Source organism: Triticum urartu, chromosome 3A (genome assembly GCF_056163025.1).
Source record: "Triticum urartu cultivar PI428250 chromosome 3A, HENAU_Tu73, whole genome shotgun sequence".
NCBI classification, from domain to species: domain Eukaryota; kingdom Viridiplantae; phylum Streptophyta; class Magnoliopsida; order Poales; family Poaceae; genus Triticum; species Triticum urartu.
The window spans coordinates 549,110,320-549,125,912 of NC_141875.1; the positions used below are offsets into that span (position 1 = coordinate 549,110,320).

A 15,593-nucleotide genomic window follows, 5' to 3' on the forward strand; every position below is an offset into this window, starting at 1 on the left:
CGTGGTGTCTCAGCACGAAGAACTTTTGCAACGGTGCATACTCAGGGAGAACACTTATACTTTGATAATTTAGTGAGGGATCATCTTATAGTGCTACCGTCAATCAAAGCAAGATAAGATGCATAAAAGATAAACATCACATGCAATCAATATAAGTGATATGATATGGCCATCATCATCTTGTACTTGTGATCTCCATCTCCGAAGTACCGTCATGATCACCATCGTCACCGGCGCGACACCTTGATCTCCATCGTATCATCATTGTCATCTCGCCAATCTTATGCTTCCACGATTATCGCTACCGCTTAGTGATAAAGTAAAGCATTACAGCGCGATTGCATTGCATACAATAAAGCGATAACCATATGGCTCCTGCCAGTTGTCGATAACTCGGTTAGAAAACATGATCATCTCATACAATAAAATTTAGCATCATGTCTTGACCATATCACATCACAACATGCCCTGCAAAAACAAGTTAGACGTCCTCTACTTTGTTGTTGCAAGTTTTACGTGGCTGCTACAGGCTTAGCAAGAACCATTCTTACCTACGCATCAAAACCACAATGATAGTTTGTCAAGTTGGTGCTGTTTTAACCTTCGTAAGGACCGGGCGTAGCCACACTTGGTTCAACTAAAGTTGGAGAAACTGACACCCGCCAGCCACCTGTGTGCAAAGCACGTCGGTAGAACCAGTCTCGCGTAAGCGTACGCGTAATGTCGGTCCGGGCCGCTTCATCCAACAATACCGCCGAACCAAAGTATGACATGCTGGTAAGCAGTATGACTTATATCGCCCACAACTCACTTGTGTTCTACTCATGCACAACATCAACGCATAAAACCTAGGCTCGGATGCCACTGTAGGGGAACGTAGTAATTTCAAAAAAATTCCTACGCACATGCAAGATCATGGTGATGCATAGCAACGAGAGGGGAGAGTGTTGTCTACGTACCCTCGTAGACCGACAACGGAAGTGTTGACACAACATAGAGGAAGTAGTCGTACGTCTTCCCGATCCGACCGATCCAAGTACCGAACGTACGGCACCTCCGAGTTCTGCACACGTTCAACTCGGTGACGTCCCTCGAGTTCCGATCCAGCAAAATGTTGAGGGAGAGTTTCGTCAGCACGACGGCGTGATGATGTTCTACCGACGCAGGGCTTCGCCTAAGCACCGCTACGATATGACCGAGGTGGAATATGGTGGAAGGGGGCACCGCACACGGCTAAGGAACGATCACGAGGATCAACTTGTGTGTCATGGGGTGCCCCCTTGCCTCAGTATATAAAGGAGGGAGAGGGGGAGGTGCGGCCTGCCCTATGGGTGCGCCTAGACGAGTCCTACTCCAACCGGGAGTAGGACTCCCCCCTCTTGCCTTGTTGGAAAAGGAAGGAGGAAGGGAGAAAGAGGAAAGGGGGGCGCCGCCCCCCCTTCCTTGTCCTATTCGGACTAGGGGGGAGGGGGCGTGCAGCCTGCCCTGGCCGGCCCTCCTCTTCTCCCTTATGGCCCATGTAGGCCCAATAACCCCCGGGGGGGTTCCGGTAATGTAACACCCTCGATGCGACTATATCTCCCACGTGTCGAGGCACGACTTAGAGGCATAATCGCATTGAAGGCATATGTCGCAAGTCAGGCAATCATCACAAACATCCCATGTAATATAGATAATGAAAAGGGATAACATAGTTGGCTTACACTCGCCACGTCAATCAAGGTATATAAATAACATTACATCATCCAAACACTCATGGCCCGACTACGGCGCCAAAATAAAAGATAACCCAACATGCGACACGGTCCCGATCACCCCCAGCTGGGCACCACTACTGATCATCAAGAAAAGAAACATAGTATCGCTGAGAGTCCTCGTCGAACTCCCACTTGAGCTCAAGCGCGTCACCTGGAGCGGAATCATCTGGACCTGCATCTGGTGTAATAGTAATCTGTGAGCCACAGGGACTCAGCAATCTCGCACCCTCGCGATCAGGACTATTTAAGCTTAATAGGTAAGGTAAGGTAAAAATATATGTGGAGCTGCAGCAAGCGACTAGCATATATGGTGGCTATCCTATTCGCAAAAGAGAGCAAGAAGAGGAGGCAAAGCGCGAGCAAGAAACTAGAGGACAACCTACGCAAACATTACTCCAACACCGTGTCCACTTCCCGGACTCCGCCGAGAAGAGGCCATCACGGTAACACACTTGGTTGATTCATTTTAATTTAAGTTAAGGTTCAAGTTATCTACAACCAGACATTAACAAATTCCCATCTGCCCATAACTGCGGGCACGGCTTTCGAAAGTTCAAATCCCTGCAGGGGAGTCCCAACTTAGCCCATGACAAGCTCTCACGGTCAACGAAGGAATAGACCTCCTCCCGAGACGTTCCGATCAGACTCGGTACCTCGGTTCTTCAAGACAATTCCGACAATGGTAAAACAAGTCCAGCAACACCACCCGCTGTGCCGACAAATCCCGATAGGAGCTGCACATATCTCGTTCTCAGGGCACACCGGATAAGCTAAGCGTACGAGAGCCAACGTAACCCAAGTTGCCAAGGGACGGCCCCGCACGGTGCTCTAGGTTGGACCAACACTCAGAGGAGCACTGGCCCGGGGGGGTTAAAATAAGATGACCCTTGAGTCCGCGAAACCCAAGGGAAAAGGCTAGGTAGCAAATGGTAAAACCAAGGTTGGGCATTGCTGGAGGAGTTTTATTCAAGGCGGACTGTCAAGGGGTTTCCATTATAACCCAATCGCGTAAGGAACGCAAAATCCGGGAACATAACACCGATATGACGGAAACTAGGGCGGCAAGAGTGGAACAAAACACTAGGCGAGAGGCCGAGCCTTCCACCCTTTACCAAGTATATAGATGCATTAAGACAACATGGCAATATAATGATATCCCAACAAGTAAATAAATGTTCCAACAAGGAACGGCCTCCAAACTTCACCTGCAACTAGCAACGCTATAAGAGGGGCTGAGCAAAGCGGTAACATAGCCAATCAACGGTTTGCTAGGACATGGTGGGTTAGAGGTTTGACATGGAAATTTGGGAGGCTTGAAAGCAAATGGTAGGCATCGTAGCATTGGCATAGCAAAAGAGCGAGCAAACTAGCATAGCAAAGATAGTAGTGATTTCGAGGGTATGATCATCTTGCCTGCAAAGCTGTCAGAGTTGACTGGATCCTCGAAAGCAAACTCAACGGGCTCCTCGTTAGTGAACTCGTCTCCCGGCTCTACCCAAACAATACAAACAAGCAACAAGGATACAATCAACCACGTGCAAGGATCAAACAATATGATGCAATGATGATATGCTATGCGGGATGCGATGCGGGATGCATATGCAAGATTTGACAAGGAAAGCATGAACCTGGCCTCAACTTGGGAATCCAAGTGTGCCACTGGAAAGATGAGATGAAATCGCTTGAAAACGATATAAAGAACGCCGGAATCGGAGTTACGGTTTGGAAATGGCAAGCGATTCAAATATGACACCAGTCTGCGATTTACAGCAAGTAGCCATCTAAATGCAATGAGATGAACATGCTACATCACCCAAACATGACAACAAAATACATGGCAGGGATGCATACAAGATGCTTAACAAAAGTCTAGCACTGAGCTACGGCCAAATCATCCATTAACAGGTTCAAACAAGCATGGCAAAAATGCATATGGTAAACAGATCTCAGACTTGGTGAAATTAACACTTGTCTGGAATTTCAGACCAAGTAGCACTCTTCGGAGCAACAAAACAACATGCTACAGGACCTGAACATGGCAAAGTAAAACATGGCATGGAGCTACTCAAATAGCTTAACAAAAGTCCCTTAGTGACCTTGAGCCAAAAAGGATCAGAAAATCTACTAACAAGCACGTGAACATAGCAAAAGCATAATCAGTTTTTAGACTTAGTGAAAACTGGCACATGCTGAAACATAACTCAAGTAGGCATGTTTACGAGCTCGATGCACTCACTACGGAACAAGTCATGATAAGCTAAGCATACATCTATCAAGAACACACAAAATGCAAGCTAGACATGGCAAGAACAATAGCATAGCATGCACAGATCAACTACAACATCATCGGCAAAATTGCAAACAAGTTGACAATCTGCCCAGATTCACAACTCGATTGACTCAAGCTAGGGTGCTCCATAATTGCAAACAAAGACATGGATGGATAGAGAACTACAAGATTAATAAAACACCCTTACTGATCATCCTCAAAACAGGCACGGATCACTAGGAAACAACATGAACATATGACAACATGAGATAAACAGCTCAAGGACTTAATGGAAATGCTATGTCCCTGAAAACAGAATTACCAAGTGCACCACTTTGCAAGCTTGCACTAGGCACCACACACATCACAAAAAAACATGGGTTGCACCTCTGGAAAGATGACAAAACCCTTAACAAAACATATGTAGAGTATCAGGGCATATCATGCACACAATAATCATGGCAAAAATGACAAAAAGCTAAATGGAGCAGCAGATCTGACAAATATCTCAAGTAGCCTCCTTCTAACAGCATTTCGGGCATCAAGATGAACTCAAATGAAAATGATGCAATGGAATGAAATGATGTACTCTCTGAGATGAACATTTTGATATGCTATATGCATGAATCGGAGCTACGGATGGAAAGTTACGAGGCTATGAACAGGAGCACTTGGATCTGCAAATCCGAGGACTTAGTGGAAAAAATCAACCTAGGGTTATTGTTCACGGCGAGATCTGGATCGGTGAAAACACTGTAGCAGCGGCACGGAAGTCAAGGATGGCCGGACTTGGCGGGCTCGCCGGCCGGAGGAGGCCGATGGGGATCGCCGGCGTGCTCTCGCCGGAGCACGGGACGGCGGGTGCGGCGTCGGGGTGGCAAGGGCGGCGCGGCCGTGGGCGATGGCGGCGGCCGGTCGGCGACCGAGGCGGAGGCGGCGGCGCGGTGCCGGCGCGGGGGCGGCGGGGATCCGGCGAGCGGCGCGGGAAGAAGGAGGAGGTCGGGCGGCGGCGGAGAAGACCCAGGCCCCGGGGGCTCTCCTCGGGCCCGGCGGGCCGCGGGCGGTGGTGGAGGCGATCTGCCACGTGGCAGGCGGCGGTTGGCGGAGGCGGAGTGTCCGGCGCGGCGCGCGGAGGCGATTTTTTAGGGTTTCGGGGAAGAGGAAGATCCGGATTCGGAGGGGTTCTTTAAATAGGCATAGAGGGAGCTAGGAGAGTCCAAATGAGGTGCGGTTTTCGGCCACGCGATCATGATTGAATGCTCTAGATGATGGAGCAGAGTTAGGTGGGTTTTGGGCCAAATTGGAGGGGTGTTGGGCTGCAACACGCACGAGGCCTTTTCGGTTCCTCGGTTAACCGTTGGAGTATCAAACGAAGTCCAAATGATACGAAACTTGACAGGCGGTCTACCGGTAGTAAACCAAGGCCGCTTGGCAAGTCTCGGTCCAATCCGGAAATGTTAAATCCCCACACACGAAAGAAATCTAGAAATGACCACCGGAGGAGAACGAAGCGCCGGAATGCAAAACGGACAACGGGGAAAATGCTCGAATGCATGAGATGAACATGTATGCAAATGCAATGCACATGATGACATGATATGAGATGCATGACAACGATAACAACACACGGAGACAAAAACCCGAACCCGAGAAAATAAAATAACTTAACGCCGGAAACGGCAAGAGTTGGAGTACAAATTGGGAAAGTTACATCCGGGGTGTTACAGGTAACCCCCCGGTACTCCGGTAAAATCCCGATTTCACCTGGAACGTTTCCGATATCCAAATATAGGCTTCCAATTTATCAATCTTTATGTCTCAACCATTTCGAGACTCCTCGCCATGTCCGTGATCACATCCGGGACTCCGAACAACCTTCGGTACATCAAAACACAAAAACCCTAATTACGATCATCACTGAACTTTAAGCATGCGGACCCTACGGGTTCGAGAACTATGTAGACATGACCGAGACACTTCTCCGGTCAATAACCAATAGCGGAACCTGGATGCTCATATTGGCTCCTACATATTCTACGAAGATCTTTATCGGTCAGACCGCATAACAACATACGTTGTTCCCTTTGTCATCGGTATGTTACTTGCCCGAGATTCGATCGTCGGTATCTCAATACCTAGTTCAATCTCGTTACCGGCAAGTCTCTTTACTCATTCCGTAATACATCATCCTGCAACTAACTTATTAGTTGCAATGCTTGCAAGGCTTGAGTGATGTGCATTACCGAGAGGGCCCAGAGATACCTCTCCGACAATCGGAGTGACAAATCCTAATATCAAAATATGCCAACCCAACAAGTACCTTCGGAGACACCTGTAGAGCACCTTTATAATCACCCAGTTACGTTGTGACGTTTGGTAGCACACAAAGTGTTCCTCCGGTAAACGTGAGTTGCATAATCTCATAGTCATAGGAACATGTATAAGTTATGAAGAAAGCAATAGCAACAAACTAAACGATCAAGTGCTAAGCTAACGGAATGGGGTCAAGTCAATCACATCATTCTCCTAATGATGTGATCCCGTTAATCAAATGACAACTCATGTCTATGGTTAGGAAACATAACCATCTTTGATTAACGAGCTAGTCAAGTAGAGGCATACTAGTGACTCTCTGTTTTTGTCTATGTATTCACACATATATTATATTTCCGGTTAATACAATTCTAGCATGAATAATAAACATTTATCATGATATAAGGAAATAAATAATAACTTTATTATTTCCTCTAGGGCATATTTCCTTCACTACCTTCTTGTAATGGATTGAGTTTTCCTTTGAAGTTATCTTATCGGATCGAGTCTTTAAGGATTTGAGAACACTTGATGTATGTCTTGCATGTGCTTAACTGTGGTGACAATGGGATATTCACGTGATCTACTTGATGTATGTTTTGGTGATCAACTTGTGGGTTCTGTGACCTTGTGAACTTATTCATAGGGGTTGGCACACATTTTCGTCTTGACTCTCCGGTAGAAACTTTGGGGCACTCTTTGAACTTCTTTGTGTTGGTTTGAATAGATGAACCTGAGATTGTGTGATGCATATCGTATAATCAAACCCGCGGATACTTGTGGTGACATTGGAGTATCTAGGTGACATTAGGGTTTTGGTTGATGTGTGTCTTAAGGTGTTATTTTAGTATGAACTCTAGGGTTGTTTGTGACACTTATAGGAATAGCCCAATAGATCGATCAGAAAGAATAACTTTGAGGTGGTTTCGTACCCTACAATAATCTCTTCGTTTATTCTCCGCTATTAGTGACTTTGGAGTGACTCTTTGTTGCACGTTGAGGGATTGTTATATGATCTAATTATGTTATCATTATTGAGAGAAATTGCACTAGTGAAAGTATGAACCCTAGGCCTTGTTTTCAAGCATTGCAATACCGTTTTCGCTCGCTTTTGCTACTTGCTACCTTGTTGTCTTCTTATTTTCAGATTACAAAAACCTATATCTACCATCCATATTGCACTCGTATCACCATCTCTTCGCCGAACTAGTGCACCTATACAATTTATCATTGTATTGGGTGTGTTGGGGACATAAGAGACTCTCTGTTATTTGGTTACATGGTTGTTTGAGAGAGACCATCTTCATCCCGTGCCTCCCATGGATTGATAAACCTTACGCCATCCACTTGAGGGAAATTTGCTACTGTCCTACAAAACTCTGCGCTTGGAGGCCCAACACGAGTCTACAAGAAGAAGGTTGCGTAGTAGACATCAGTCATCCTGATGACAGTCAAAAAATTCCTGCTGCAGAAAAACGTAGTGCTGAAGCTTGTTGTCGGTGAAGAGGCCGTTGAGCTTCACCCACACGGCATGGGCGTCATTACCATCGCTCACGACCGTGTGAAATAGGTCCTTGGAGATGGTGGTGAAGAACCACTGGATGAGCGTGGCGTTGATCGCGGTCCACTCAGAGTCGCCCACCATGGCGCGGGAATCGACGGTACCGTCAACATGATCCACGAGATTGTTCTCGCGGAAGAGCAACTAAAAGTACGTCTTCCACGCGAAGTATGTGGAGTTAGTGGCATCGAGGATGATGGGGACGTGTTCGTGGATGTTGATGTCGCGGATGTCAGCGGGGTGCGGCCCGGTGAAGGGGTTGGAGTAGGTGGAGGCGTTGGATGACACGGCGGCGACGCAGGGATGAGGAGGAGAGGCGGCGGCTAGGGTTAGGTGGTGCGGCGCGGCGGGAGAGGCGGCGCAATAGAGGAGGGGAGGCGCGGCTGCGGGTAGGAGGGGAGGCGCGGCGCGGGGAGGAGGGAACGACGGCGGCGTGGGGCGACGGCGGCGGCTGCGGATGGCAGCGGCAGCGGCTCGAGGTGGCGGCGGCTAGGGTAGGCGGAAGCATTTAGGGGAGGATCGAGACGGTATCTGATACCATGTAGGATTGATTGTGTGCATCGATAATTCTCATTGATCATGCACTAGGCACATATATAGGTACAAGGGCTGCAGGATCTCAACCGTATCCGCTATACAGGGAAAAGATCAGGAGATATCGCTAAGCTAGGAAGTAAATACAAGAGATCCTAGCCGCCAGATATACATGCAACGACAACCGTGCTCAACAGGTATCAAACCACAAACCTGAAAATATTAACCAGTGTTCTCCCATAGTTTTGATGCCGCAATGCCAAGGTTGCGATGCACGCACGCAACCATTAAAGTCATCAACCAACATAGGCAAGAGTATCAACACTGGTATTCCAGGGACAGAAAACTGAAAAGCTAGGTCGACGTCGCGAGGAGCCGAGAGTACGAATCACCATTGTCGAGGATGTAGCAGTCGTGATAGATATTGCGAGGACAATCCTCCTCACGGCGACCGTGAGAAAAAAAATCCAAAACCAATCTGGCGAAGCAAGATCTGAAGGACCATACCTAGACAAATTTAATCTGTCAACACCATCATTAACCTTGGGAAGAAGATCTAATTGTCGAACGAAAGAACAAAGATTACTTATTGTAGACGATGGCATCTCGAAAGAAGAAGCCGATTACTAGCAAAACCCTAAACTAATCTAAGGGCAAGTACAATGGTCCTATTAAGCAAGCTATAAGCGATTCCACCTCAGGGAAATTCTGAGCTGGAGGAGAGTAAAGGCAGGAGAGAGAAGGGAACAAGCGCTTCGTCAATCACCCGCATGTAGCACAAGATGTGAGAAAGTTCCACCCGCTTTGCAGCCTGAAGCAAGTGCTAGCGCTATCACTCCCGATCTCCCGCGACTCATCATCCAATCAACTGTGTTTTCCATGCATGCATACATTAATTACTCCAGCCAACCTGCAGCTTGTAATAAGCCAGCCTTATTACACGTGACTTCTTTTGCAGAGGCTATCGCTGACATGGTACTAGTATATAGCCAGTAGCCGACGCTTCTATTAACCATGCTCTAATGAAAACACTATTAACAACTTCACTAGAGACCGGGTTCCCCACCCCTCCAGGTGCCGTTCAAAGGAGCGAGAACCGATCTATGATGGAGGTGAAGGTGGTGGCGGCGGTTAGGGCTCATTCGGTTTGGAGGAAATCAAAACGTAGGAATTAGGAGTAGTATAGGAATATGATAGGATGGCACTTGCCATCCTAAGGAATTGACTTGCCTCGTTCCTACGCGTAAAATGAGCTTTGAGTGGATGTGTAGTTTCCTCCAAAAACACGGGAAATGAGTAGTATTCCTACGAAATTCCTGCACGCATTTCCTACAAACCGAATGCATACATAGGAAATTTTCCTCTGGAATTCTTATTCCTATATTTTTTCTACGAAAATCCTCCAAACCGAATGAGGCCTTAGGTTTTTTCAGGAGGAACTCTCGTGGAGGCGGGGGCGGCTAGGTACAATCAATTTTCTTGTTATTAAAAAACTAGCTACATATATATGACAGGGTTTCTCTAACTTAAATCACGTGACTTTATGGTGTCTAACCCATGAGTCCCACAAACAAATTGGTCCACGACTCACAACCACCCAAAATTACATTTATAGGCAACTTATAAGTAGAGCATCTTCCTCCCAATATATAGGAAGATCTCATACTAAATTTCAGTTTTTATACGAAGAGAAGTTATACCCTGCTAGTAATATTTTTTGCGATTATATTTAAGGTAAAAGAATATTGCGCAAAGGAATGTTGCCTTAAAAGCGAAACATGAGATTTTCCCAAGACCCAAAGCCAAGGCAGCAGAGAAGAAAAATAATAACCCTAGGCGCTGCTGTACAGCTGGGCCGCCGCAAGCTACGCCCCCTTCCCCTCCGCCCGTCTGAACCCTCGCCGAAAATATCTCCCCGCTGCTCTCCTGTACCCTCCCTGCCCTCTTTACCTCTTTCTTTCTTGTGTCCCAAGCCAAAACCTCCCCGCCCGACGCGGGTCTCGCGAGCATCGGGCCGTCCACGTACGCGCTTCGACACCGCCGCGCCGTCCGATCGCAGGCCAACGCGGCGTGCGAACGTGCCAACCGCGACCGAGCGGAAAGGAAAGCAAGCGCGGCGCGAGCTGTACCGCGGCCCTCTCGCAGATCCGCCCCCGCGATATCCAGTATTTCAAACCGTGCCCCTGAGGCCCACCCCGCGTCATTCGCCGCTGACCGTGCGAGGCGCGATTCATTTCCTGCGCGGAGGGCCGGGGCGCAAAATCGCCGGGCACGAACCATCGGTTGGTTACTCGGCTCCGCTGCTATAATTAGGCAAGCTAGGGGGCACGTCCCGTCTCGTCTCCCTCGTCCGCCGCCGCGTGTTCGGAAGCGAGCGAACCCCGCTCCCCTCCTCCTCGCCTTGGTAACCCACCCCGCCCCACCGCCGCCCCGCTCATACGCAGATCGACGCAGCGCCAATGTCGACGGGGGGAGCTTCGCTGGTGCGCCGCGCCCTCGAGGCCGTGCGCCGGACGCCGCGCTGGCAGAAGAGGCTCGTCGTCCTCACCGTAGGGTGCGTGCGCCGTCTCCCCTCCTCCACCCTCTCCTCTCCCTTTCCCGCCGCCTCCTCATGTTTTGATCCGTTGCTCGTGTTCACTTGTTCGATCGATCGGTACGTGCGACGCCGTGCATTGTGCGCGCTAGCTGTGCGGCCTGCCCTTTGCTGGTTCGGCAAAATTTGCCACCTTTTGGTGCTTGCTGAGATTTTCTTAATCTGTAGTTCCGCGGAAAGGATCCGAACCGCGGATTTAAGCGGGCTGATTGATTTGTTTAATTGACGAATTGCTCCGGTGATGACCAGCAACTCCATTACTGCACCATAGATGTTTCGCTTTTGCCCTTGTGAGTTGATAATATTACTTGTAGATCCATCTATACATTGTAGAGCCAGTAAAGTAAATGGATCTAATTGTCTGCCGCGTGCGTTGTGTTCGTGGGCGTGAGGGATTAATTATGTTGTAACTTGCAAGATCCTTCCATTTCCGTCTCCGGCCTGAAATTTCAAGCTGGCTTCATTAGGTCGTTCTTGGCATTCGGAAATTCTGTGATTTTGAAGTAGAAACCTACTAGTACATCACATTATTTATTTAGTGCTGAAGATACGGAGGCCAACACAGACAATATGCCTTGCATAGTATATAAGGCGATCATGTCTTTACATTTGTTCGTAACAAGTGGAGTTGGGTATTAGCTACAACTATACAATCCTAAATACTGTTGCCCATGTGGATACAGTAAGGTAGCAGAATAGTATGGTTAGTCTATTTATACCACAGTAAAAATAAAGTAAGGTTTTAAACCAATTTGATGTTGTAGTGCTGTGTTGCACAATCTAGTTCGTAAGATAATCTGTCCATTTTTACCTGCAAACCAGTGTCACCATTGGAACCTATTACTAAAATAAGGGATATTTTTACCATAGTAAGTTACTTCGTTTATAGTTATATAAGTTACTAATTGGTAAATGGACTAAATCTTTAGCTTGTAAGCCACATAAATGTTTGAAGTGGCATTTATTTGTTTATGAACATTATTTTATATCAGAACCCTTGACACTTTATTTCTTCAACCTCATTGCAGAGCTGGCACTTTAAGCTATGCTTGCCAGGATAACCGTGTTCTTCAAATCAGTGATGGAACGGGGGGCAAGAAAAAAGTGGTTATACTTGGAACTGGTTGGGCAGGTGCAAGTTTCTTGAGAAATATCGACACTTCTTTGTATGATGTCCATGTGGTATCACCTCGCAACTATTTTATGTTCACTCCTCTGTTGCCGAGTGTGACATGTGGCACGGTTGAAGCACGCAGTATTGTGGAGCCAATTCGCAATATTGTGAGAAAGGTACTGTTTTGATAGTATAGTACATATGTGGGTCTTACTTTTTCTATTCTGCATCATTTTGTATTTTCCTAGTATGTTGTACCTTATAGGCAAGTAAAATTGTACCAGTTTGACCAATACCATTGATATATCTGAAGTGTTGGCACGGTAAACTTGTGTATTTTGCAGAGAGGTGGTGCATTCAGATTCTGGGAAGCAGAGTGCTACAAGATTGATCCAAAAAGCAAGAAGATCCACTGCAAATCAGGTGATGGAACCAATGCTGACGCCAATGGGGAGTTTGTTGTGGATTATGACTACCTTGTTGTAACTGTTGGAGCGAAACCAAATACTTTCAACACCCCAGGAGTTGCTGAAAATTGCCATTTCCTGAAGGTCAGTACCTACCTGTGTTATCCGTCATTAGATAGATACAAATTGTACTTCCATTTTTTGATTTATCCCAAACTAAACCTTGACCAAATAACTGTGTGTGCTGCTCTGTTTAACATACCTTTATTCATCAAGTTAATGCAATACACTCCAATTGACAATTTTTTCCCAATTGTACTGACAAACTATGCCCTTATCCCCTTTAGTAGGATAGCAGCTTGCATCTATTTGCTGTGTCCTTTCATCATGATAACTATGTGTTGTGTGCTGCTGTGCATTACTTGTGAGTGCGTGCCCTTGAGCGCAAGTGTTTATAGGTTACATTCTATTGCAAAGCAGCTATATATACATTTTGTACAATTTGTCGTAATTTGATATATCTGTTATTGTGTAGGAAGTAGAAGATGCTCAAAAGATTAGGAAGAGTGTCATGAAATGTTTTGAAAGAGCTGCACTTCCTAATCTTACTGATGAAGAGCGGAAGAAGAACGTTCATTTTGTTGTTATTGGTGGTGGCCCAACAGGGGTAGAATTTGCTGCAGAGTTGCATGACTTTGTCAATGAGGACTTGGCAAAGTTGTATCCTGATGTAAAGAAGTATGTGAATATTTCAGTAATTGAAGCTGGAGAGCATATCCTTACGATGTAAGGCCCTTGAGACATCTTCAGTACTTTTCTGTAGCATTTGTAAAATATTCACTTTTGAATTTGTCATTTCTTTTATATTCAACTGAGTAGGAATTTCCTGGCAGCACTAGCACATATATTACAGATACCTTAGATCTGGTGATAATTTTTTTTCATGTTTCATGCAGGTTTGACAAAAGAATCACCAATTTTGCCGAGGATAAGTTCAAGAGGACAGGCATAGATTTGAAGACAAATTTTAAGGTCGTGAAGGTGTCTGATAAGACGATAACCATGAGTAATCCTTTAACTGGAGAGATTGCTGTTCCTTACGGCCTGGCTGTTTGGTCCACTGGAATCGGAACCCGTCCCATAATTATGGATTTCATGAAGCAAGTTGGTCAGGTATATCCCGGTCTGCATCCATAACAAATCATATTTCACTATTCACATTTAAGATGTTCAATACATTTTTTGTAGGCAAACAGGCGTGTGCTAGCAACTGATGAGTGGCTTAGGGTTCTTGGATGTGACAATGTATATGCACTTGGTGACTGTGCAACTATAAGTCAAAGAAAAGTGATGGTACGCGCATTGATCAATTTTGAAGTATCATTTTAGTTTACCATGTCAGATATTTCAACATTAGAGTTGGACTTGGAAGTTTTATATAGGAGTAACACTTTCAAGTTTTAGGGAATATTTTCTGTTATGATGCTTTAATCGACATGAGTATCCTTTCTTTCTCTCTTGAGGTGGAAAAGTTTAGCTTCTTAGATGTTAACCATTCTTCTGTCCCCCTATAGAAGAATGCTCTACATTTGTTTTAGCTAAAAAAAAACCATGCTATGCCAACTAGTATACATGTTTATACTTGATGATTTTCCGGCATTTCAGTGGTTTCTGACATCTGTGTTTGATTATTATTCATTACAGGAAGATGTTGATTCAATCTTCCGGGTAGCAGACAAGGATAATTCTGGCACTCTGTCTGTAAAGAACATAAAAAATGTTCTTGGCGACATCTATCAAAGGTACCCACAGGTGGAGTTGTATCTTAAAACCAACCAAATGAAGGGCTTCCATGACCTACTGAAAGACAAGGAGACAGAAGAACTGAACATTGAAGAATTCAAGAAAGCCCTTGCTCAAGTGGACTCGCAAGTCAAGATGCTCCCAGCAACAGCTCAGGTAATTCCTGTGTATGTCTTAGGAACTCAACATTGCCTACTATGCAGAGTGGCAAATCAACTTCAGCGTTGATGATATGCTAAGCATGTAATAATGATTATTCCATGCATCAGGTTGCTGCACAAGAGGGAGCTTATCTGGCAGATTGCTTCAATAGGATGAATACTTGTGAAGAAAATCCTGAAGGCCCTCTGAGGATTAGGGGCGCAGGGCGTCATCGGTTCAAACCTTTCAGGTAATAAATTGGACTGGTTAAAAGTAAACCTTGCATTTTTGCTGTGCAAGGTCAATAAAATGTAAATCTGATTTTTATTATCATCAAGTGCCAGTAAAGGTCTGTAGATATATGTTTGGCAGTTTAGCTATGTCACTCATCGTTCCAAATCAAAGAGGTGCTGATTTGTTGTAGAAATAGAAGAATTTCATTGTCATAGCTATAATTGATCATCCCAAATTGCACATGTACAGGTACAGGCATCTCGGCCAGTTTGCTCCGCTGGGTGGAGAGCAGACTGCTGCACAGCTGCCTGGTGATTGGGTACATGTAGGCCACAGCACTCAATGGCTGTGGTATTCTGTCTATGCAAGGTAAGTCTCTCGCTATCCAGTATGCTTTGTTCCTTCTCCACTTCAAGCACTGATTGGATGCTGGTTCTAATGGTTATTTATTTACTCTTTACCAAATACAGCAAGCAATTCAGCTGGCGCACACGGATGCTAGTTGTGACTGATTGGGGAAGGCGTTTCCTCTTTGGAAGGGACTCCAGCAGCCTATAAACTGAACTACAGATTGGGTAGTTCGTCTTCTTTTGCCATCTGAGGATCTGCTAGACTCTGATGCTGCCTTCATCATACCGCATCATTCGTTTCGTTCCACAATTTTGAGAGCTCAGTTCGTTAATAGCTTAGCAAGGTTTTGTTCGCAAATTTTGTTCTTGCCAGATACGGTTTATATCCTTTTTATGTCTTGTCTTAATACACCTGCATCGTTCAGGTGTCCCTAGTAGAGATGATCAGAGGACGACTTGTGTCCATCTCATTCATTACGAATATTTGCCCTTCTTTCATGAGAATGCAGTCTAGATT

General features: G+C 45.9%; 2 protein-coding genes across 2 annotated transcripts in view; one reads left to right on the forward strand and one right to left on the reverse strand.

Moving 5' to 3' along the window:
- The window catches only part of LOC147980471 (uncharacterized), a 54,249-nt gene extending 46,265 nt beyond the window's left edge, over nt 1-7,984 (reverse strand). The window contains exon 1 of the mRNA XM_087515623.1: nt 7,817-7,984. Within this exon, the coding sequence (XP_087371749.1) occupies nt 7,817-7,984 (168 nt within the window). The remainder of the gene's footprint in view (nt 1-7,816) is intronic.
- Nucleotides 7,985-10,755: 2,771 nt separating this feature from the next.
- Nucleotides 10,756-15,580, forward strand: LOC125548100 (external alternative NAD(P)H-ubiquinone oxidoreductase B3, mitochondrial-like). Its single transcript, XM_048711782.2, has 10 exons — nt 10,756-10,988; nt 12,056-12,317; nt 12,486-12,692; nt 13,084-13,334; nt 13,505-13,721; nt 13,797-13,901; nt 14,253-14,507; nt 14,621-14,742; nt 14,976-15,095; nt 15,197-15,580. Exons 1-10 carry the CDS (start codon nt 10,894-10,896, stop codon nt 15,282-15,284), a joined length of 1,722 nt encoding a protein of 573 aa, XP_048567739.1. The 5' UTR covers nt 10,756-10,893; the 3' UTR covers nt 15,285-15,580.
- The last annotated feature ends 13 nt before the right edge of the window (nt 15,581-15,593 follow it).